This window comes from Sus scrofa, chromosome 6 (genome assembly GCF_054392235.1).
Source record: "Sus scrofa isolate SSC_HxYL_T2T_F1_AM1 chromosome 6, Sscrofa_HxYL_maternal_Yorkshire_Landrace_v2.0, whole genome shotgun sequence".
Taxonomy (NCBI): Eukaryota; Metazoa; Chordata; class Mammalia; order Artiodactyla; family Suidae; genus Sus; species Sus scrofa.
In genome coordinates, this window is record NC_139388.1 from 52,732,720 (window position 1) to 52,755,296 (window position 22,577).

At 48.4% G+C, this 22,577-nt stretch overlaps 1 protein-coding gene across 4 annotated transcripts in view; it reads left to right on the forward strand.

Annotated features, from left to right (window-relative positions):
• Window positions 1-22,577, forward strand: part of SPTBN4 (spectrin beta, non-erythrocytic 4) — an 83,065-nt gene that overhangs the window by 1,401 nt on the left and 59,087 nt on the right. For all 4 annotated transcript variants that reach the window (XR_014806204.1, XM_021094394.2, XM_084960886.1 and 1 more), the window contains exons 2-6: window positions 1,411-1,597; window positions 16,517-16,668; window positions 18,210-18,383; window positions 20,353-20,444; window positions 21,458-21,538. Coding sequence is in view for 3 of the 4 variants with exons in the window: in XM_021094394.2 (XP_020950053.2) it covers window positions 1,411-1,597; window positions 16,517-16,668; window positions 18,210-18,383; window positions 20,353-20,444; window positions 21,458-21,538 (686 nt within the window). In the remaining variant the exon portion in view is untranslated. The remainder of the gene's footprint in view (window positions 1-1,410; window positions 1,598-16,516; window positions 16,669-18,209; window positions 18,384-20,352; window positions 20,445-21,457; window positions 21,539-22,577) is intronic.

Sequence of the window (22,577 nt, forward strand, 5' to 3'; positions counted from 1 at the left end):
AAGTCTGAAGTCAGTGACTTGGGCTGGGCTCATCTGAGCTGATGCACAAGTTGGGATGGGAAGGGGGATGTTGGTTGTCTTGGCTGGTCTTGGCTGTGATGAGGGCCTCGGACATGGACTAGCTGAGCAGTGTTGTTCTCATGGCCACAGGTCAAGCACAAGCAAAAACATGCAAGGTTTCCTGAGTCCTGGGCTCAGAGCTCACCAGCATTTCCATCTAATTCTGTTGGCCAAAGCCGGTCTCTGGCCAAACCCAGAGTCAGGGGATAGGGCATGTCCCCCTATTCTCCCTCTTCTGCTCCTCTCCTCTCCATAGCAGAACACCGAAGAGTTACATGGCAAAGGGTGTGGCCAAAAGGATGAAGAATTGAGGCTGCTAATGAAGTTATTTGATCACAGTGCCTACATTTGAATCCTGGCTACTCGCTAGCTGTGTGACTTTGGGCAAGTGAATTAACCTCTCTGTGCCTCAGTTTCCTCCTCTGTAAAATAGGCTTAAGAATACTTTTCTTTAGGTAATTAAATAAGATTGTGCATATACTTGTAGTTGCCATGGGGGAGGGGGAGGGAGTGGGATGGACTGGAAATCTGGGGTTAATAGATGCAAACTATTGCATTTGGAGTGAAATGAGATCCTGCCATACAGCCCTGGGAACTCTGTCTAGTCACTTATGATGGAGCATGATGGAGGATAATGTCAGAAAAAGAATGTGTATATGTATGTGTAACTGGGTCACCCTGCAGTACAATAGAAAATTGACAGAACACTGTAAACCAGCTATAATGGAAAAAATAAAAATCATTTAAAAAAAAGATTGTGCATATAAGTACTGAGCACAGTGCAAGTGCTCAATAAATGTTAATTATTGTTCTTACTGCATTATAGAGTTCTGTTGATAACAAGGTTATCATTCTAACAGTAATAACAGTGACAGGAGTTCCCATTGTGGCTCAGCGGGTTAGGAACCCAACTAGTATCCATGAGGACGCAGGTTCGATCCCTGGCCTCACTCAGTGGTTTAAGGATCCGGCGTTGCTGTGAGCTGTGGCATAGGTCACAGACGCGGCTCAGATCCTGCGTTGCTGCGGCTCTGGGGTAGGCCGGTGGCTACAGCTCCAATTAGACCCCTAGCCTGAGAACCTCCATATGCCATGGGTGTGGCCCTGAAAAACAAAAACAAAACAGAAATAATAATAACAGTGACAGTTTTCCCAGCCCCTATCCCGTGCCAGGTGATAAGCTGGGTGCTTAACCTCAGCCTATTATTATTGTCATTATTATCAGGTCCTTCTGAAGACAGAAACTGAAGGTGAGAGAAGGGACAGGACTCACAGCCAGTCACTGTTAGAAGTGGAATCTGTGAACTCAGGCCCTGTTTCTAGCCCTAACCTGCCTCTCTCCATCTCCAGGCCTCATCTTCCCCGATGGCGCAGGTACCAGGGGAAGTGGATAACATGGAGGGGCTACCAGCCCCGAACAATAACAACCCTACAGCCCGCTGGGAGAGTCCCGATCGGGGCTGGGAGCGGGAGCAACCAGCAGCCTCCACCGTGGCTGCCTCGCTCTTTGAGTGTTCCCGGATCAAGGCCTTGGCAGGTACCTGGAGGTGGTGGGCTGGGGTGGGAGGATGGGAAGGGAGGGTGATGCCCGGGTGGCATCTGTGTACCTTGATCCCTGAGAACCTGATGGCCTAGAGGATGGGAGGAGGGTTATAGACCCTTAGAACTTGAATCTTTAGACCAGCATTGTCCGGTAGAACTTTCCAAGATGATGGAAAAATATTCTCTGTCTGTGATATCCAATATCCTAACCACTAATACTTGTGGCTGCGGATACTTGAAACGTGGCCAGTGCTACTTGAGGGACTGAATTTTTAATTGATTTCATTTTAATTAATTTAAATTTAAATAGCCAGAAGTGGCTTGTAGCTGCTGTATGAAGCAGTGTCGCCGTAGAACCTTAGGAAGGTACAATTCCAGAAATGTGGGACTTTCGAAGCACACTGCCTTAGAATCCCGAAATGCAGAAGCCTTGCATGTTCGGACCTGGGAATGTCATACACCGAGATTCTTCGAAGCTGAGACCTTTAAAAACGAAGGCTCTTGTAACTAGAACTTTATAAGGTTCACAGACCTTAGGCATTTTAATCGTTGGCTCCTAGAATCTGAGAACTGCAGAAACCTGAACTCTAACGCACATAGGGCTTTGTAATCATGCACTTTCAGAATTTCAGTTTCAAAATGTAGATGCTGAGAACTTGGAGGTACGAAGACCACAGCTTCATGCTTTCCCCACTGAAACGCTCAGTCTCAGGACAACTGGAATGGTTGGTCCCCTACTTTGATGTTTTCTTTTTTAGTTTTTATTTTATTTTATTTTTTGTCTTTTTAGGCCTGCACCCGTGGCATATGGAAGTTCCCAGGCTAGGGGTTGAATCAAAGCTACAGCTGCCGGCCCACGCCAGAGCCACAGCAGTGCAGGATCCAAGCCGAGTCTGCGACCTACACCTCAGCTCACGGCAATGCCAGATCCTTAACCCGCTGAGCAAGGCCAGGGGTCGAACCCGCAACCTCATGGTTCCTAGTCGGATTCGTTTCTGCTGCGCCACAATGGAAACTCCTAATTTTTTTTTTTCCTATTTTGATGTTTTAAAACAATATAAGCAAAGACCAGAGAACTGTATAGTTACATATAGAGCTTTGGGACCTTAGACTTATGGAACTGTAGGCCCTAAACTTTAGGACTTTGTATTCATGAGGCTTAGAACCTCAGAAGTCTTTAATCATCAGCATTAAAGCTTTAGGAGCAACGAGACTTCAGAGACATGTAACTCCATAATCGTAAGCTTTTAAAACATTAGACTCTGGAGTCCTGGTCATGGCTCAGTGGAAAGGACTAGCATCCATGAGGATGTGAGTTCAATCCCTGGCCTCATTCAGTGGGTTAAGGATCAGGCGTTGCTGTGAGCTGTGCTATAGGTCACAGACGTGGCGTGGATCCCATGTTGCTGTGGCTGGAGTGTAGACCAGCAGCTGCAGCTCCGATTCGACCCCTAGCCTGGGAAATTCCATATGCCCTAAAAAAAAAACAAAAAACCGAACCAAACAAACAAAAAAAACCATTAGACCCCAGCACGTTGACCCTTGGGATATTAGTATCTCAGAAACATGGGGTGCTATACACATAAAATGTGTATTGTCAGAGTTATGAAATCTTAAAATCCAGAGGTCAGAATCAGTTCCCTCAGAATCTCAGAATTTGGTGACTCTGCATTTGACAGTCATGTGCTCTTTAATACTAAGGTTCCCAGAACTTTATAAGATGATGAGCAGGTTGGTGAACTCAAGTGCCTCCTGGAAAGCAAGGTGACACACATGTGGGCGGCCTGGGGGCTGCGGTCAACTGGTGAACAGCATCCTGGTCGCCAGCTCTAGTCTTGGGGAAATGTGGGCCCAGAGCTGCTAGCTCTGATGTTTACCTGCAATTTCCCAATTAAAAAAAAATTACTTGAGTTTTTTTCCTTGGCTCAATGGGTGACGAATCCAGAGTCGTCACTGCTGGGTCTTTGTCACCACTGTGGTGCAGGTTCTATCTCTGGTCTGGGAATTTCTGCGTGCCACAGAAATGGCCAACAAACAAACAAACTAAAACAAAACAAGCAAACACCCCCCACAAACCAAATCTATGTGTCAGCCGCAATATCTGAAACAGATTCAGCCCATGGATTGCTAGCTTCCTCTGGTTTAGACACCTGGAGTGATGTAAACATCCAACAAACTTTTGTTTGTTTGTATTTATGGGTGTTTTTGTTTTTGTTTTGGCCACACCAGTGGCATGCAGAAATTCCTGGGGCCTCTTAGAATTAAAAACTTGGGAGCATATCAACTGAGGATTCTTGAATTTGTATTATTTCATCCACAAAATATTTAGTCAGTGCCTGCTCTGTGCTTAGCCTGTATCAGACAATGTGAGGGACATAGTGGTGACTGAGGCAGCCCTGGTCCTGCTCCTCCAGGGCTCCCAGTTCAGTGGGAAAGTTAGATCCAGCCAGACAGTGAGGACCCACAGGGACCAGGGCGGGGCTGGGAGGGGCACAGGGCAGAGGCCAGGTGTGGGAGCCCAGGGGCTATGGGAGCCCAGAGGAGGGGCCTAATCCCGTCTAAAGAATCAGAGTAACCCTTGGAGGAGGAGGTGGCTAAGTTGGGCCCTCAGAGACCAGCAGGAGTGAAGCCGGGGGAAGAGAGTGGAACAGTGTTCCAGAGAGAGGGAACAGCATAGGCAAGACCTCCAGAAGTTGGGAGTGGCTGGAGCGAGGTGGTGAGTAAGTGATGATGGGAGAGGAGCCAGTGGAATCCAGATCTTGAAGGGCCTTGTAGGACATTCCAGAGAGTGTTGAGGGCACAGGGCAGCTTTGGTGAGATTTTAAACAGAGGCGGGATGTGGTAACCTGAGGATCAAGGACTCTTCATCTCTCAGAACCACTGGTTCTGCGTACACCAGCCCCAGATACCTCAGACAGCATCTAGTCCACAGAAATCCCTTGGAGAAAAAAGCATTTCTCAAAACTTCCTTGTGTCTACTTAAATTATTAGAACTATGGTTTTCCTTTTTCCTTTTGGCCGAGCCCATGGCATGAGGAAGTTCCCGCGCCAGGGATGGAACCTGTGCCATAGCAGCAACCTGAGCCACAGCAGTGATGATGCTGGACTCTTGACCCCCGAGCCACCAGGAAACTCCTATGGTTTCCCTAAGTGCACACAAACACACAATTCTATATCTCTTATGCCTGCAGTTCTCTCCCTCTAAACACATTATATTGGACTCCAGACCCAAACCACAAAAGCAGCGACTTCAGCTTAATAATAACTTCAGGATGCTGCTGCTGCTCAAAATGCTAATATGACTAGATCTCTAGGGTACATTTTCTTTTGCATCCTTTTGCCGGCTTCTCTCATGGTTTTATCTGTTCAGGCTAAACCCAAACCTTTGAGCAGAGTCTTCTGTAACTTATTTTTGCATGAAGATTTTATTTTGTTTTGTTTGATTTTTAAGGCTGAACCCAAGGCATATGGAAGTTCCCAGACTAGGAGTTGAATTGGGGCTGCAGGTGCTATTCTACACCACAGCCACAGCAATGCCAGATCTGAGCCACATCTGTGACCTATACCACAGCTCACAACAGGCAACACAGGATCCTTAACCCCACTGAGTGAGGCCAGGGAACCTGCATCCTTATGAATCCTACTTGGTTTTATTACTGCTGAGCCATTGATGGGAACTTGTGCATGAAGATATTTTTAAAATTTGTCTGGGAGTTCCTATTGTGCCGTAGTGGGTTAAGCTGTGACCTATGCCACAGCTGCAGCTTGAATTCAACCCCTTGCCCAGGAACTTCCATATGCCACAGGGGCAGCAGAAAAAAAATTGTCTGGAGTTCCCATCGTGGCTCAGAGGAAACGAATCTGACTAGTATCCATGAGGACACGGGTTCGATCCCTGGCCTCTCAGTGGGTTAAGGATCCCATGTTGCCATGAGCTGTGGTCTAGGTCGCAGATGTGGCTCGGATCCCTCAACCTTATGGTTCCTAATCGCATTCGTTTCCGCTGTGCCATGATGGGCACTCCTCTGCTGCGGTTTTAATTTGCGTTTTCCTGATGACTAATAGCAACTCATGAAGCATTATGTATACAACAGAATTATTTTGTCGTACAGTACAAATTATCAAAACCTTGTAAATCAACTATACTTCAGTAAAACTTTAAAATATGAAAAAAAAACCAGCTAATGAAGTGGAGCTCCTCTTCATATACTGACTATTTGGATATCCTCCTGTAAGTGCCCATTCCAGTCTTTTACCCATTTTCTTATTAATTTTCTTCCCTGCTGATCGTTTTATAGGGGTTCTTATATATTCTGGGTACAAGTCCTTTGTCAGATATATGTGTTGTGAATATTTTCTCCCACTGTATGGTTTGCCTTTTCATTCTTTTAATGTTACCTTTAGAATTTTTTTTTTTTTTTGGCTTTTTAGGGCCGCGCTCGCGGCATATGGAGGTTCCCAGGCTAAGGGTTGAATTGGAGCTACAGCTGCCAGCCTTCACCACAGCTCATGGCAACACCAGATCCTTAACCCACTGAGCGAGGCCAGGGATCGAATCTGCATCCTCATGATTCTTAGTCAGATTCGTTTCCGCTGCACCATGACGGGAACGCCCTAAAATTTTTTTATTAGAGTTCCCGTTGTGGCTCAGAGGGTTAAGAACCCAACTAGTATCCATGAAGATGTGGGTTCCATCCCTGGCCTCGCTCAGTGGGTTAAGAATATGGTGTTGCCACAAGCTGCAGAGTAGCTTGTGGATCACAGATGAGGCTTGGATCCAGCGTTGCTGTGGCTGGGGCATATGCCAGTAGCTACAGATCTGATTCGATTCCTAGCCCAGGAGCTTCCATATGGCCACAAGTGCAGCCATAAAAAGAAAGAAAAAACTTTAATAAAAATTTTTATTGAGATATGGCTGCTTTAAAATTTGTTAGTTCAAGGGTACAGCAAAGGGATTCAATATAGATAGATATCTGTATACACACATACATATTCTTTGTAAGATTCTTTTCCATTTGCATTAAGGTTATCACAAGATATTGAGTATAGTTCCCTGTATACAGTAGGTCCTTGTTGGTTATTTATTTTATATATTATGTTTTAATCCCAAACTCCTAATTTATCCATTCCCCTTCCCCTTTAGTAACCATAAATTTGTTTTTTATGTCTGTGAGTCTATTTCTGTTTTGTAAATAAGTTCATTTGTATCATTTTTTTCAGATTTCACATATAAGCAGCATCATATTTGTCTTTCTCTGCCTGATTTACTTCACTTAATATGAGATTCTCTAGGTCCATCCACGTTGCTGCAGATGGCATTGTTTCCTTCTTTTTCATGGCTGAGTAATATTCCACTGTGTATGTATACACACATCTTATCATTCATGTGTTAATGGACACTTAGCTTGCTTCCATGTCTCGGCTCTTGTGAACAGTGTTTCTGTGAGCCTTGGGGGTGCATGTATATTTTATTCCTTCTTTTTTTTTAGACACGCCTGCAGCATGTGGAAGTTCCTGGGCTTGGGATCAAATCTGCACCACAGCAGTGACAATGCCAGATCCTTAACTGCTAGGCAACCAGGAAACTCCACATATCTTTTAGAATTTTCTCCAGATATATGCCCAGGAGTGGGATTGCTAGATTATATGGTGGTTCTGAATTTAGTTTTCTGAGGTACCTCCGTAATGTTTTCCATAGTGGTTGTATCAGTTTACATTTCCACCAACAGAGGAGGAAGGTGGCTTTTTCTCCACACCCTCTCCAGCATTTGTTATTTGTAGACCTTTTAGGGACTACCATTCTGACTGGTGTGAGATAGTACCTCATGGTTGTTTTGATTTACATTTCTCTAACAGTTAGTGATGTTGAACATCTTTCATGTGCCTGTTCGCCATTTGTGTATCTTTGGAGAATGTCTGTTTATGTATTCTGCTCATTTTTGATTGGGTTGTTGGCTTTTTTAATATTGAGCTATATGAGCTGTTTGTATACTCTGGAAATTAATCTCTTGTCGATCACATCATTTGCAAATATTTTCTCCCATTCTGTAGGTTGCCTTTTTGGTTTGGTTATGGTTTCCTTTACTGTGGAAAAGTGTTTATGTTTAGTTAGGTCCCATTCGTTTATTTCTGTTTTTATGTCCATCACTTTGGGAGACATCAAAAAAATATTGCTGCAATTTATGACAAAGAATTTTCTGCCAGAGTTCCCGTCATGGCTCAGTGGAAATGAATCTGTCTAGTATCCATTAGGACTCGGGTTTGATCCCTGGCCTTGCTCAGTGGGTTCAGGATCTGGTGTTGCCATGAGCTGTGGTGTAAGTCTCAGACACGGCTCCGATCTGGTGTTGCTGTGGCTGTGGCATAGGCCAGCAGCTGGAGCTCTGATTGGACCCCAAGCCTGGGGAACTTCTATATGCCCCAGGTATGGCCCTAAAAAGCCAAAAAAAAAAAAAAAATGTTCTACCTATGTTTTCCTCTAGGAGTTTTTTATACTATCTGGTCTTATTTTATTCATTTATTTATTTTTTGCTTTTTAGGGCCACACGACATGGGCTTATTTCTGGGCTTTCCATCCTGTTCCATTAATCTGTGTGTCTCTTTTTGTACTAGTACCATGCAGTTTTAATTACGGTGGCTTTGTAGTATGGACTGAAGTCAGTACTGGTCCTTTGTCAGATATATGGGTTGTGACTATTTTCTCCCACTATATGGCTTGCCTTTTCATTCTCTTAATGTTGTCTTTTTCCTCCCCCATCCTTGTTGGCCGCATCTGTGGCATATGGACATCTCAGGCCAGGGATTGACTCCAAGCTGCAGCTGCAATCTGCATGTAGTCAGATTCTTTTGTGTGTGTGTGTGTGTGTGTGTGTGTTTTGTTTTTTTTTGTCTTTTTGCCATTTCTTGGGCTGCTCCTGCAGCATATGGAGGTTCCCAGGCTAGGGGTCGAATTGGAGCTGTAGTTGCCAGCCTACGCCAGAGCCACAGCAACACAGGATTCGAGCCACGTCTGCAACCTACACCACAGCTCACGGCAACGCCGGAACCTTAACCCACTGAGCAAGGGCAGGGATCGAACCCACAACCTCATGGTTCCTAGTCGGATTCGTCAACCACTGCGCCACGACGGGAACTCCTGTAGTCAGATTCTTAACCCACTGTGCCATAGCGGGAAGTCCTTAATATGGCCTTTTGATGAACAGTATTTCTTAATTTAAATTCACCTGATTTGATAATTATTTAATCATTATTTCCCATATGGCTAACATTTTTCTTCTTGGGTAAGTAATCTGCCTACTCCAAGGTCATGGAGATGGGATGGTCTTTGATGTTTTCGTCTAAAAGACTTTTTGCATTCCTTTCACATTTAGATTTATAACCTGAATGGTATTTATTATATTTATTACTGTATACAGCGTGGGTCAATGTTCTCTTTTCTCCCTACATGGATATCCAGTTGACTCAACTCCATTTATTTTATTTTATTGTATTTATTTATTTTTGTCTTTTTGCCTTTTCTAGGGCTGCTCCCGCGGCATATGGAGCTTCCCAGGCTAGGGGTCTAATCAGAGCTGTAGCTGCCAGCCTATGCCAGAGCCACAGCAACATGGGATCCGAGCTGCATCTGCGACCTACACCACAGCTCATGGCAACGCCGGATCCTTAACCCGCTGAGCAAGGCCGGGGATCAAACCTGCAACCTCATGGTTCCTAGTCAGATTCGTTAACCACTGCGCCACGACGGGAACTCCTCAACTCCATTTATTGACAAGACTTCCCTTTCCCTGCTGAACTGCAGTTTTACTTTGTCATGCATCTGGGAGGCTGATATGTGTGGGTTCATGTTTGTGTGTATTGTTACTTGATACAAGTTTTATCATATTCTCAACCACATGTTCACATTATTCTCTCATTCAGCCCTACGCTTTAGCGCCTCAAGACTCATCCATGTGGCTCTGTGTGTCTCTACCCTGCTGCCTAAGAAAAAACAATGGTCTTATTTATTTATTTATTTAAAATGTTTTCTGGCTGCCCCACAGCATATGGAGTTCCCAGGTCAGGGGTCAGATCCAAGCTGCAGTTGCGACCTGTGCGGCAGCTGAGTAAGCTGTGTCAGCTGTGTCAGCTGAGTCAGATGCCTCCGATCCCACTGCGCCAGAGTGGGAACTCCTACCCTGTTGCCCTGTTGCTTGTCGCTGCCGCCTGGGATCAGTGGTGTGCACTTGCCATATTCCACTTCCCAGTGACAGATGACCAGCCTGTGGGCAAGACCCAGCCTGCCCCCCCCCCCCCCACGCCATCAGTAGCACTGCCCTGAATGTCATCACGCATGCGCCTTCTAAACCTGTGTGAGAACGTTCACAGGACACATTCATAGCGAACGAGCGGCCAGGTCGTGGCAGGGATGCACTTGTTCAGTTTGACTCAGACTGCCTTCTGAATGGCGGTCTCGCCAGCAGGCCTGAGGGTGCTGGAGTCCCCACATTTCTACCAGTACTTAGCATCTCTGGCTTCCTAACTTTTCCCAGACCCATAGCCAAACATGTCATTTACCTCTTAAGTTTCTCTCTATCCTTTCTCCTTAACCAGTAGTGGATGAAGAAGTCGTTATTCCCTGCACTAGGAAAATGTCAATACACTGAAGAAACGAAAAAATTCAAGTCTTTATTTAAAATGTATTTATTTATTTATTATGTCTTTTTAAACATGCCTGTGGCATATGGAGGTTCCCAGGCTAGGGGTCGAAATTGAGCTGCAGCCGCTGGCCTACACCACAGCCACAGCAATGCCAGATCCAAGCCACGTCTGCGACCTACACCACAGATCATGGCAGTGCCAGATCCTTAACCCACTGAGTGAGGCCAGGGATTGAACCTGCATCCTCATGGATACTAGTTGGGTTCTTAATCTGCTGAGCTACAATGGGAACGCCAAAATTCAAGTCTTATTCTCAGGAAGTGCATTTCACTTGTGATTGGTGAGGACCACAGCGGCAAAGAAGAGATAAATGGTAAAATAATATGCACACAATGGCAGAGGTAGGACAGTTGTCATTTGGCTTGGAGTCTTGACAACCCCAAGGTCTGTGTACCTGCTAGAGTGCCAGGAGGAAGCAGATGGCCCCCTCAGAGAGGTAGCATTGAGGAGAGTTTAGTGAAGGGACTATGTACAGAGGTGTGGGCAGGCCTAGGAGAGCCTATGGGGCCAGAGGAGACCCCCGAGGGGTGGGGAGTGGTGGAATCGGGGAGAGGCCGCCCCAGCAGGAGTGGAGGATGTAGAGAGACACCAGGCCCTGGCGGAAGCTGGTCAGGCAAGGGGGGGATTAATTCCTCAGCCCTTTTCTCTTGCCTCTCCCGATAGCCAAACCCAACCAAACGTCTGAGGCCTTTGAGGGCCAGGAAGCCCATTCGTATAAACCACACGGGCCAGCCTCCCAGTGGGCCCTCCCTGGGCCCAGAGCAGGTACAGAAGAGGGCAAGTGGCTCCAGGGGGCCCCGTGGAAGATACTCAGCAAAGTATCACCCACACTCACCAACACAGTAAACAGTGTTGGCTTGGGTCAGAAGGGGCCCTCTGGGACATATTTGATTTCAGCCCAACTGTGTTTCATCATCAAAACATAAATCAGGGAATGGAGTTCCCGTCGTGGCTCAGTAGTTAACAAATTCGACTAGGAACCGTGAGGTTGCGAGTTCGATCCCTTGCTCAGTGGGATCCAGCATTGCCCTGAGCTGTGGTGTAAGTCGCAGACTCAGCTCGGATCCCGCATTGCTGTGGCTCTAGTGTAGGCCAGTGTCTACAGCTCCATTTAGACCCCTAGCCTGGGAACCTCCATATGCTACGAGCGCAGTCCTAGAAAAGGCAAAAAGACAAAAAAAAAAAAAAAAAAAATTAAAAAAAATAAAAATAAAAATAAATCAGGGGAGTTCCTGTCATGGCTCAGTGGCAACAAACCTGACTAATATCCATGTGGACTCGGGTTCCATCTCTGGCCTCGTTCAGTGGGTTAAGGATCTGGCGTTGCCGTGAGGTGTGGTGTGGGTTGCGGACATGGCTCAGATCCAGCATTGCTGTGGCTGTGATGTAGGCTGGCAGCTGTAGCTCTGATTTGACCCCTGGCCTGGGAACCTCCACATGCCATGCGTGGGGCCATTAAAAAGACAAAAAACCCCAAAACAAACCATAAATCAGGAGTTCCTATTGTGGCTCAGCAGGTTAAGAACCCAACTAGAATCCTTGATCATCGACGGCACAAAACCCACCTTTCAACAAACAAGATATGCCATTTGGACTTACTCTTTGTTTCTGTCTATTCACTTCCAAATTAGAGGCAAACATACAAGATCCAACTTGACGCACAAAAACTGACAGGTCAGTCAGTGTATGTTTTCCAGCAGTATTTGTATTTTGTTTTGTTTTGTTCGGGCCATGCCTGTGGCACATGGAAGTTCTGTGGCCAGGGATCAATTTTGTACCACAGTAGCGACTTGAGCCACTTCAGTGATAACGCCACACCGTGCCACAAGGGAACTCCATAGCAATGTGTATTTTCTACTGCCAGAGTCAAATGCAGTAGTTGATAATGTTACCAATGGTAAATTTTAGGGAAAAAGTTATACGGAAATTTCAAATGGTTAAAAATGGAAACAAACTGGCAATATAAATCAGGGTTTCTATACTCGTGGGAAACTTAAAAAGTGTGATTGCTAAATTTTTTACTTATGAAATGTAAGCAGTATCTGTACTGGTTAAGCGGTTATAACAAAGCGACCCCACGATACGGTGCCTAAAGGAGATAGAAGCTTATTTCTCCCTCCTGATAGCCCCTATATGAGCAGCCTCATTGGCAAGGAGGCTCTGCTCCAGGCAGTCAGTGTAGGTTCCAAGTTCCTTCCGTCCAGTGCTCTTTGTACCTTGGTTCTGAAGCTTTGGGAGTCAGTGGAAGAGGGAGGAAGGCTAGGCAGCAATTCCCTTTTTTTTTTTTTTGGAGAAATTTTAACTTATGAAATAATTTTAGATGCATAGAAAGTTACAAATGTAGTACAGATGATTAAAAAGGCAGCCCGATTAAAAATGGGCAGGAGTTCCCGTTGTGGCTTATTTGGTCAAGAACCCAATGTAAGAGTTCCCGTGGTGGCTTAATGGTAACGAAACGGAATAGTATCCATAAGGACACAGGTTTGGTCCCTGGCCTTGCTCAGTGGGTTAAACATCTGGCATTGCCCCTGAGCTGCAGTGTCATTTGCAGACATGGCTCAGATCTGATGTTGCTGTGGCTGTGGCATAGGCCAGCAGCTATAGCTCCGATTTGACCGCTAGCCTGGGAACCTTCATATGCTGCCAGTGCAGCCCTAAAAAGACAGGAAAAAACCACCCAACATAGTATCCATGAGGATGCGAGTTTGATCTCTGGCCTGACTCAGTGGGGTAAGGATCTGGTGTTGCCCTGAGCTGCGGCATAGGTCAAAGATTTGGCTTGGATCTGGCATTGCTGTAGGCCAGCAGCTGCAGACACAATTCACCCCCTAGTCCAGGAACTTCCATATGCCATTGGTGCAGCTGTAAAAAGAAAAATAAATGGACAAAGGATTTACATAGATAATTTCACCAAAGAAGCAACGCAAATGGCCAATGAGCACATGAAATCGTTTGTCATTAGGGAAACGCAAATCGAAACCATATTGAGACAGGCTGCTGAGTTTGCGCATTTTGGAAAATCAAAATCATGGCAGGTTCAGGAACGGAGGTCCGATTCCATTTCGCTGGTGTCCCCCCAAAAATTTAATTCTTATACTCTCACAGCGGGAATGAATTGTGTACTGGCCACGTATGGAGGCATTGCTCTGATAGTCTTATACTTTGAGTTAAAGGCCAAAAAACTGCAGCTGGGAAAGCAGCATAAATGGATTCTTTTTTTTTTTTTTTTTAATCTTTTTAGGGCTGCACCCATGGCATATGGATGTTCCCAGGCTAGGGGTCTAATCGGAGCTGCAGGTGCCAGCTTACGCAATGCATATCTGATTAGCATCTGTGACCTACACCACAGCTCATGGCTACGCCAGATCCTTAACCCACTGAGAGAGGCCAGGGATCAAACTCGTGTCTTCATGGATACTGGTTGCGTTCGTTACTGCTGAGCCATGACAGGAACTCCCATAAATGGATTCCAAACTGTGTACCTCATCTGTTAAGTTCCCATCCCTGGAGAAACTAATGTCACCTCATCATGTGATACTCATTTTATGCAATCAATTATGAATCTGAAAAAAAAAAAACACACACTTTGAGAAAACAACTGCCTCCCTGCTAGGTTGACCATAATAAACAACAAAAAAAGGGAAAAAACAAGTAACGGTGAAGATGTGAGGAAAGTGGCACCCTTGTACATAGCTGGTGGGAATGTAAAATGGTTCAGCCGCTTGGGAAGACAGTCTGGCAGTCCCTCAAAAGGGTAAACCCAGAGTTACCAGATGACCCCGCCATTCTACTCCCTGGGTTATACTCACGATAACTGAAAACGTGTCCACACAAAACCTCGTACCTGATTGTTCATTCCAGCATTGTGCCTAACCACCCCAAAGTGGAAACAACTCAAATGTCCATCAGCTGATGGATAGAGCGGTAAAATAATGCAGTACATCCTTGGAGTTCCCGTTGTGGCTCAGCAGGTTAAGAACCCAACTAGTATCCATGAGGATGCAGATTTGAACCCTGGCCTCAGAATCTGGTGTTGTTGGAAGTTGCAGTGTAGTTCCCAGATGCAGCTGGGATCTGGCGTGGCTGTGGCTGTGGGTGTGGCTGTGGGGTAGGCTGGCAGCTGCAGCTCCCATTGACCCCTAGCCTGGGAACTTCTATATGCCACAGGTGTGGCCTTAAAAAAAAAAGTAGGAGTTCCTGTCGTGGCTCAGTGGTTAACGAATCCAACTAGGAACCATGAGGTTTCGGGTTCAATCCCTGGCCTTGCTCGGTGGGTTAAGGATCCAGCATTGCCGTGAGCTGTGGCGTAGGTCACAGACACAGCTCAGATTCCATGTCGCTGTGGCTGTGGCGTAGGCTGGCACCAACAGCTCTGATTAGACCCCTAGCCTGGGAAGCTCCATATGCCATGGGTGTGGCCCTAGAAAAGACAAAAAGACCAAAAAAAAAAAAAAAAAGTAGTATATCCATACAATGGAATATTATTTGACTGTATAAAGGAATAAATAACATGACACATGTCACACATGGATGAACCTTGAAAACGTTAGGCTGAGTGAAAGAAGCCAGACACAAAGGGACACATACTACACAATTCCATTTATGTGAAGTTTCTAGAAAAGGTACATCCTCAGAGACAGAAAGTAGAGGAATGGTTGCCTGGACTCAGGAGGAGGGGGAATGGGGCGTGACTGCTCATGGGTTCGGGGTTTCTCCTTGGAGTGGTAAGATGATCTGATATTAGATAGTGGTGATAGTTGCACAATTCTGTGAATATGCTAAAAACCACTGCCCTTACCCCTTACAGGGGTGAATTTTATAGTAGGAGAATTACAGCTCATACTAAAACTGTTCTTTTTTTATGATTATTTTTTATGGCTGCACCCATGGCATATGGAAGTTTCCAGGCCAGGGATTGAATTTGAGACACAGCCGTGACACAGCTTCAGCAATGCCGTAACCTTTAACCCACTGCACAGGGCTGTGGATCAAACCCGTGCCTCTGCAGTGATCTAAGCTGCTGCAGTCTCATTCTTAACCCACTGTGTCAGAATAGAACTCCTAAAATTGTTACTTAAAAAAAAAAAAAAAAAAAGACAGGCATTCCCTTGTAATACAGCAGGTTAAGGATCCAGTGTTGTCACTGCTGTGGTGCAGGTGTTTTTGTTTTTTGTGTTTCGTGGGGTTTTTTTGGCCTTTTTAGGGTGGCATATGGAAGGTCCCAGGCTAGGGGTCGAATCAGAGCTGTAGATGTTGACCTACGCCTACACCACAGCTCTCAGCAACACCAGATCCTTAACCCACTGAGCAAGACCAGGGATTGAACCCGCATCCTTATGGATACTAGTCAGATTCCTTTCTGCTGAGCCAGGACAAGAACTTCTGTGATTTGGGTTTGATCCCTGGCCTGGGAACTTCCACATGCCTCAGGTATGGCCGAAAAACAGAGATGGTAACAACAACAACAAAGGACTGTAAAAATGGTCCAAACAATTTCTTTGTCAGCAATCCAGGCGGAAGCTGGGCACATCCTCCCAGCCCGCTCCCATCCGACATCCTTCCTCTTCACTCCCCACAGCCTGTCAGTGGCCATCTCTTATTGTTTCATCTCAAACTAATTCTCCATTTGCCCTCTTCTCCCACCCCCTCAGCTCCTGCCGTGGTCCGGCCTCTTCCTCTCTCTCCTGGGCCCTTTCCCCTGTCTCCCCCTGGGCTCCAGGCTCCCGTTCTTGCCCTCTCTGATGCATCCTCCTCGCGGTAGCTAGAGAGGTTCCCGAGACCCAACTCTCATCCTCTCCTTCTCCCTCCTTAACCCTCTGTGGCTCCCAAGTGCATCACCTGTGTCCCCACCAAACTGAGCTCTGCCCCAGAAGAGCTCGGTCCATATTCAGCGCCTAGAATAGGGCAGGGCACCTAGTGGGCGGTCATATATTTATTCAACGAGTGAACAGAACCGACTAGGGTAGGATGCTGGGAAAGCTTCCTGAGGGAGGAAGTGATGTCTCAGGAAAACTTTAAAGGACAGGGAGGCCATCGCCAGGTGGGCAGTGGCGGGGGGGGGGGGGGGCTCCCAGCTGGGAGGAGCCGCTGCCCAAAGAAAGCCCTGATAGCTGCAAAGTGGGCCTGAGCCGGGTCGGGCTGGGCGGTGGAGGGCTGCGGTGAAGCTGGAAGGGGAGTTCCTGGAGCAGACTGGGGCTCATCCGGGCCTGTCCTGCAGATGAGCGGGAGGCCGTGCAGAAGAAAACCTTCACTAAGTGGGTGAACTCCCACCTCGCCCGAGTCGGCTGCCACATCGGGGACCTCTACGCGGACCTCAGGGACGGCTTTGTGCTCACGCGGCTCCTGGAAGTGCTGTCCGGGGAGCAGCTGGTGAGGGGGCCAGAAGGGCCCGGGGAAGGGGCCGGACCTGGGGTCACGGGCTGGGCTATTATGGGGCCTGGAGCTGGGTGGATAAAAGGGCCCTCATTCGGGTGGGCAGGGCTATGGCACAGGGGTGCCGCTTGGATGTGGGGAGCCTGGGGTGTGCGAATGGAGATGGAGGCGGGATTCTGACCTAAAGGAGGGCGGTGATTCGGGGCGGGACTCTGGGCTTGGGTGGGGCTCCGTTGGCAGGGGTGGGGCTATTGGAGAAGGGAGGAGCTTTGTCGGAAGGGACTGGCCTCCATAGTGCAGTGGCAGCAGGCGTGGCTGTAAAACTGGGTGGAGCTCAGGGGGTCCCTGCAGGAGGGCGCGGTTCTCATCAGGTGCGGGGGGCCTTAGGTTGCGGGAGTCTGGGAGACAAACAGAACCTTTGTGTGGGCGTTGTACGAGTTGCAGTTTTATTTCTGGGCTTGAATGGGGCTTCATGGCAAAGGAGGGGCTTCTGATGGAGCTAGAGATGGATTAAAGGATCAGAGCCTGGAAACCAGAAAGTTGTGAGGGCCATGACCAAAGAATAGGAACTAACGCCCTTGGAAGGAATAGAGCTATGAGCAAGGGGAAACTTTATCCAGTTTCTTGGGATAGACAAGATGGAAGATACTATAAGAAAGGGAATGTGATATAAGAAAGGGAGTGGTAACAACAACAACAACAAAAGACGGTACAAATGCTCTTTACATATATAGAAAACCTGGTCACTTTGCTGTACAGCAGAAATTGGCACAACATTGTAAATCTGCTATACTCCAATACAAATTTTTTAAACAAGAAAGGAGGGGAGGGGTTCCCTTGGTGGCTCAGCAGTTAGGGAACCCGACTAGCATCCATGAGGATGCGGGTTCGATCCCTGGCCTCACTCAGTGGGTTACAGATCTGGTGTTGCCGTGGGCTGTGGTGTAGGTCGCAGATGCGGCTCGGATCTGGCGTGGCTGTGGCTGTAGCTCCGATTCGACCCCTAGCCTGGGAACTTCCATATGCTGCAGGTGCGGCCCTAAAAAGCAGGAAGAAAAAAAAAAAAAAGTAAGGAGGGGAGTCCTGGGGTGGGGCAGGGCTTGATGGAAAAGGGCGTGGCGCTAAGCAGGGACCTGAAGAGAAGGAAGTGAGGGATGTGGCCATGGAACTAGTGGCAAAACATTGGTGGCCTGGGGCAGAGATCTGATGGAAGGGGTGGGAATACGGCTACAGGCAGGGGGCGGGGCTTCATAATAAAAGGTGTGACTATCAGGTTGGAGGTGGAGCTTCAGGTTAAGGGGTCGAAACAGGAACTTGAATAAGCTGTGAAAATAACTTGGCTGGAAAGGATCTGGCTCTGAACTGGGCAGGGCTTCTTTAGAAGGACTGGGTCCTGGGTCTTTGATGAGACTGAAGGGGCGTGGCCTGTGCTTGGCTGTGCAGTTGGTGGGGGCGTAGTTATGCGGTGGAAGGGGCGAGGTCGAGGGCAAGGTGCCCTAGGCCTGGCCCCAGATCTCCTCATGTCCCTGTCTCCCTAGCCAAGGCCCACACGTGGTCGCATGAGGATCCACTCGCTGGAAAATGTGGACAAGGCACTGCAGTTCCTGAAGGAGCAGCGCGTGCACCTGGAGAACGTGGGCTCGCATGACATCGTGGACGGGAACCACCGGCTGACCCTGGGGCTGGTCTGGACTATCATTCTGCGCTTCCAGGTGATCCCCACATGACCCCAGCCTCAGCTCAGCCCCCTTCCCGGGGTGGGGACTCAGGAGGGTGTCCCTCACCCACTCATTCATTCATTCCAAAAATATTCCTTTTTTTTTTTGTCTTTTCTAGGGCCGCACCCACGGCAGATGGAGGTTCCCAGGCTAGGGGTCTAATTGGAGCTGTAGCCGCCGGTCTACGCTAGAGCCACAGCAACTCGGGTCCGAGCTGCGTCTGCAACCTACACCACAGCTCACGGCAACGCCGGATGCTTAACCCACTGAGTGAGGCTAGGGATCGAACCCGCAACCTCACGGTTCCTAGTCGAGTTCGTTAATCACTGCGCCATGATGGGAACTCCCTCCAAAAATATTCCTAATGTGCTCCAGGAACCCTGGTCCAGGTGGTGGGGACGAAGATGATTTTTAAAAATTCATTATCACCAACATCATTATGATTTTGCGTATTTTTTACTCTGTTCTAAGCACTTGGCATTTAATACACACAACAACCCCATAAGTTAGGTACTTCTAATTATCCCATTTTACCAAGGAGGAAACCAAAGCCCAAAGAGGTGAAGTAATATGCTGAAGGTCACACAGCTGGGTAGTGGAGCTGGAATTCAAATCCAGGAAGTCTTGCTGCAGTTCAGAAACAAAATAGACCAATTTTGTCTTTAGGTAGCAAGACATGGGGGTGGGTGTGTAGATAGATAATAAATAAACCAATGTGTAAATAAGCCATATATGGGAAAAGGACAAATTCTAGGCAGAGAAGTAAAAAGAATTATGCAAAAATGAATTTTTTTTTTTTTTGCCTTTTTTTAGGGCCGCACCTGCAGCATATGGAGGTTCCCAGGCCAGGGGTCTAACTGGAGCTACGGCTGCCAGCCTACACCACAGCCACAGCAAGTCAGAATCTGAGCCACGTCTTCGTCCTATACCTCAGCTCATGGCAACGACGAATCCTTAACCCACTGAGCAAGGACAGAGATTGAACCCACCACCTCATGGTTCCTAGTCAGATTCGTTTCCGATGCACTACGATGAGAACTCTGAAAAGAATAAATTATGTAAAGTAGTAAAAAGGATAGAAAATATGCAGCTGATGGTGATGAGATTTTAGCCTTGGTGACCAGAGAAGGGCTTTCTGAGAAGCTGATGGCTGAATGACATGTGATGAAGGGAGAAAGCATCGCAGGAGGGGCACAGCAAATGCAAAGGCCCTGAGGTGGGAATGAGCTTGGCGTATTGCAGGTACAGAGGACCAGGATGGGAGTTCCCATTGTGGCACAGAGGAAGCAAATCCTACTAGTATGCATAAGGAGTCAGGTTCCATCCCTGGCCTCCATCTGTGGGTTAAGGATCTGGCGTTGCCGTGAGCTGTGGTGGAGATTGCACATAGGCTCTGATCCTGCATTGCTGTGGCTGTGGTGCAGGCTGGTGGTGGCTACAGCTCCGATATGACCCCTAGCCTGGGAACCTCCATATGCAGAGGGTGCAGCCCTAAAAAGAAAAAAAAAAAAAAAAGAAAAAAAAGAAAAAAAAGAAAGAAAGAAAGGAAGACCAGGTTAGAGACTTATGGTTAGAGAAGAGGGGGGTTGTTGCGGCAGGCAGGCCCGAGATGAGGCCAGGAGGGTTGGCCGGGCCTAAGTGATCTGTAATTAGCAGTTTGGATTTTATTCTAAGACGGGGAGAAATTCAAGAGCTGTTCTCTAGAGGAGGGCATACTCACATTTAGAAAGATCCCCTTGGATTGGGGGTGGTTGAAAAAATTGGGAAGAGACTGGAGCTAGACCAGAGTAGGGCTACAGGGAGGTGAAGAGGGAGCCCAACAGGAAAGACTCTCTCAGGAGGGGGCGTGGACGTGCCACAGGGGATGGGGACAGGGAGAGGGGTGGTGCCCCCACCCCCAACTCTTCTGCCAGGGTTGGGTTGGGGTGCCAGGCCCCAGCAGCCCTGTTTTGTATCCTCACAGATTCAAGTCATCAAAATCGAGACTGAGGACAACAGGGAGACTCGCTCAGCCAAGGATGCACTGCTCTTGTGGTGTCAGATGAAGACGGCTGGGTAAGCCTGCCGTCCCCCCGCCCCGGAGAGCCGGGCCCCAACCAAGTCCTCAGGGTCAGAAGTGTCATCTGAAGTTAATGAGCTGGTAATGACCTCTTCTGACCTTGACAAATACACTTGTGTGGAAGGGCCAGGTTCAAACTTAGATTCCTCAGAGCACAGTGCCGGGAGGTGGTGGGCTGTCCCCAGCCTGTGCCCTCTTCTCCCCCATCTCATCCCGCACCTCTAGAGGCCTCTTGTGCACCTGTGTGGACCCCCAGCCCTATTCCCGAGCTCTGCCTCGCCCCCAACCCCTGAAATAGCCACCCCCTCAGCCCGGGGGCACGCGGCCGGGCTCAGACAGCTCAGGTAGGAAGTTCAGGGCCCTGGTGCCTGCAGGAGGTTGAGAAGAGGGGTGCACAGACACCACTGGGCATGTCCCCTGGTCCCCTAACTCTCCGCCCAGTCGAGAGGGGCCTGGCCTGAGATTCAAGTGCCCTCCAGAGAGGAGCCCTGGGCGGCAGGAGGGAGGGGCAGGTGTGGATGGGGGCGGGGTTTTCTCTGGCCCTGGCCCTCCTGGGGCTGTCCGTCTGTCTGACTGTTCTTCTGGTTCTTCTGTGTGTCTGTCTCTGCCTTTGGGACTGCTTTTCCTTGTTCCTCTCCTCCCCTCCCTCCCGGCCTCTCTCCCCTCCTCCTCTCCCCGCTTCTGTCTGTATCTTGCTCTCTGTCGCTTCCTCCCTTCTTCGTCTTTCCTTCTTTTTCTTCTTCCCTCTGCTTCCCTCTCTTTCTTGTTCCTCTCCTGTCTCTCTCGCTGTCAATCTCTCTCTCTCTCCGTCTGCCTGGCCCTCTCTATCTATCTACCTATCATCTGTCTATCCATCAACTGATCCACCTGCCTGCCTTCTTATCTGTCATCTGTCTTCCCTTATCTGTCCATCAATCCATCTCTGTCTGTCTCTTCCTCTCTCCCTCCTTCCCTGTTTCCTCCTGACTCTCTCCATCTCTGCTTCTGTCTCTCCCTTCCACACTGTCAGTTACCCTGAGGTCAACATCCAGAATTTCACCACCAGCTGGCGGGACGGCTTGGCCTTCAATGCCCTCATTCACCGGCACAGGTACCACCTGGCCTGGGGCAGCTCGGCCCCAGTCCCCACCCCTCATCCCTCGGGTACACACCTGTATGAGGATATGCACGGATGACACACCCAGACACAGGCCCCGCCCCCTCCTCTCTGCACACATGCACATTCCTGTTCACACACATGCTCTTACACACACGTACACACAGATGCACACACACAGGCCCCAGCCAGGCCGCATACCCTGTGCATACATGGAAACACACGTGTGCTCTGGCACGGATGTGTGTGCACACATATATTCATATATATATATACAGCTTATACCTGTGCCTACAGCTTGGCTGCCCCCAGGATGGGCTACTCACTCCCCACGGATGGTCCAGTGCCATGGCCAGTGCAGGAAGTGGGCGGCTCTTCACGGTGAGCCCCCAGGCCCCCCTCGGGCTCCCTGCACACCTGCCTGTTCACACCTCAGGGCCTGGCGCTGAGCTGCCCGCGGAGGGGAGCCCCCTGGATTGCACCCACATCATGATTGTCCATGTGACAGACTGGGGACACTGAGCCCTAGAGACTGGGGGCCACTTGCTCTGGTGTGAGGAAAGCCGGAACCCACACGCACACACTCATGCACGTGGGGGGAGACCCAGCCCCACCTACACCCCCAGAAACGCACGAGCTCTTAACTGGGCTCCTGCTAACAATAGGGACATTTCCTGAGTGTGCCCAGCCTTGTTCTAGGTGCTTTCTGACAAGTCACTTAATGTTCGGTGACCCTACAGGGTGACCCTATTACTCTCCCTATTTTATAAACGAGGAGACTGAGGCACAGAGAGCTGCGGCTGCTCACCAGAGCAACGGCCAGGAAATGACTGAGCTGGGGTTTGAGCCGGGGGGCGGCTCCAGACCTCGTACTTACAAGTTCTACTTAATAGTGTACAGAAACACACCCACGTAGACACGCGTGCAACATGAAGTCAGACACACGCATGCCCTTGTGCAGTGCTCACACCACAGCTAAATGCTGCACAGACATGCACAGGCACACACGGCTTTGGTCTTGGCTGGATCGCAT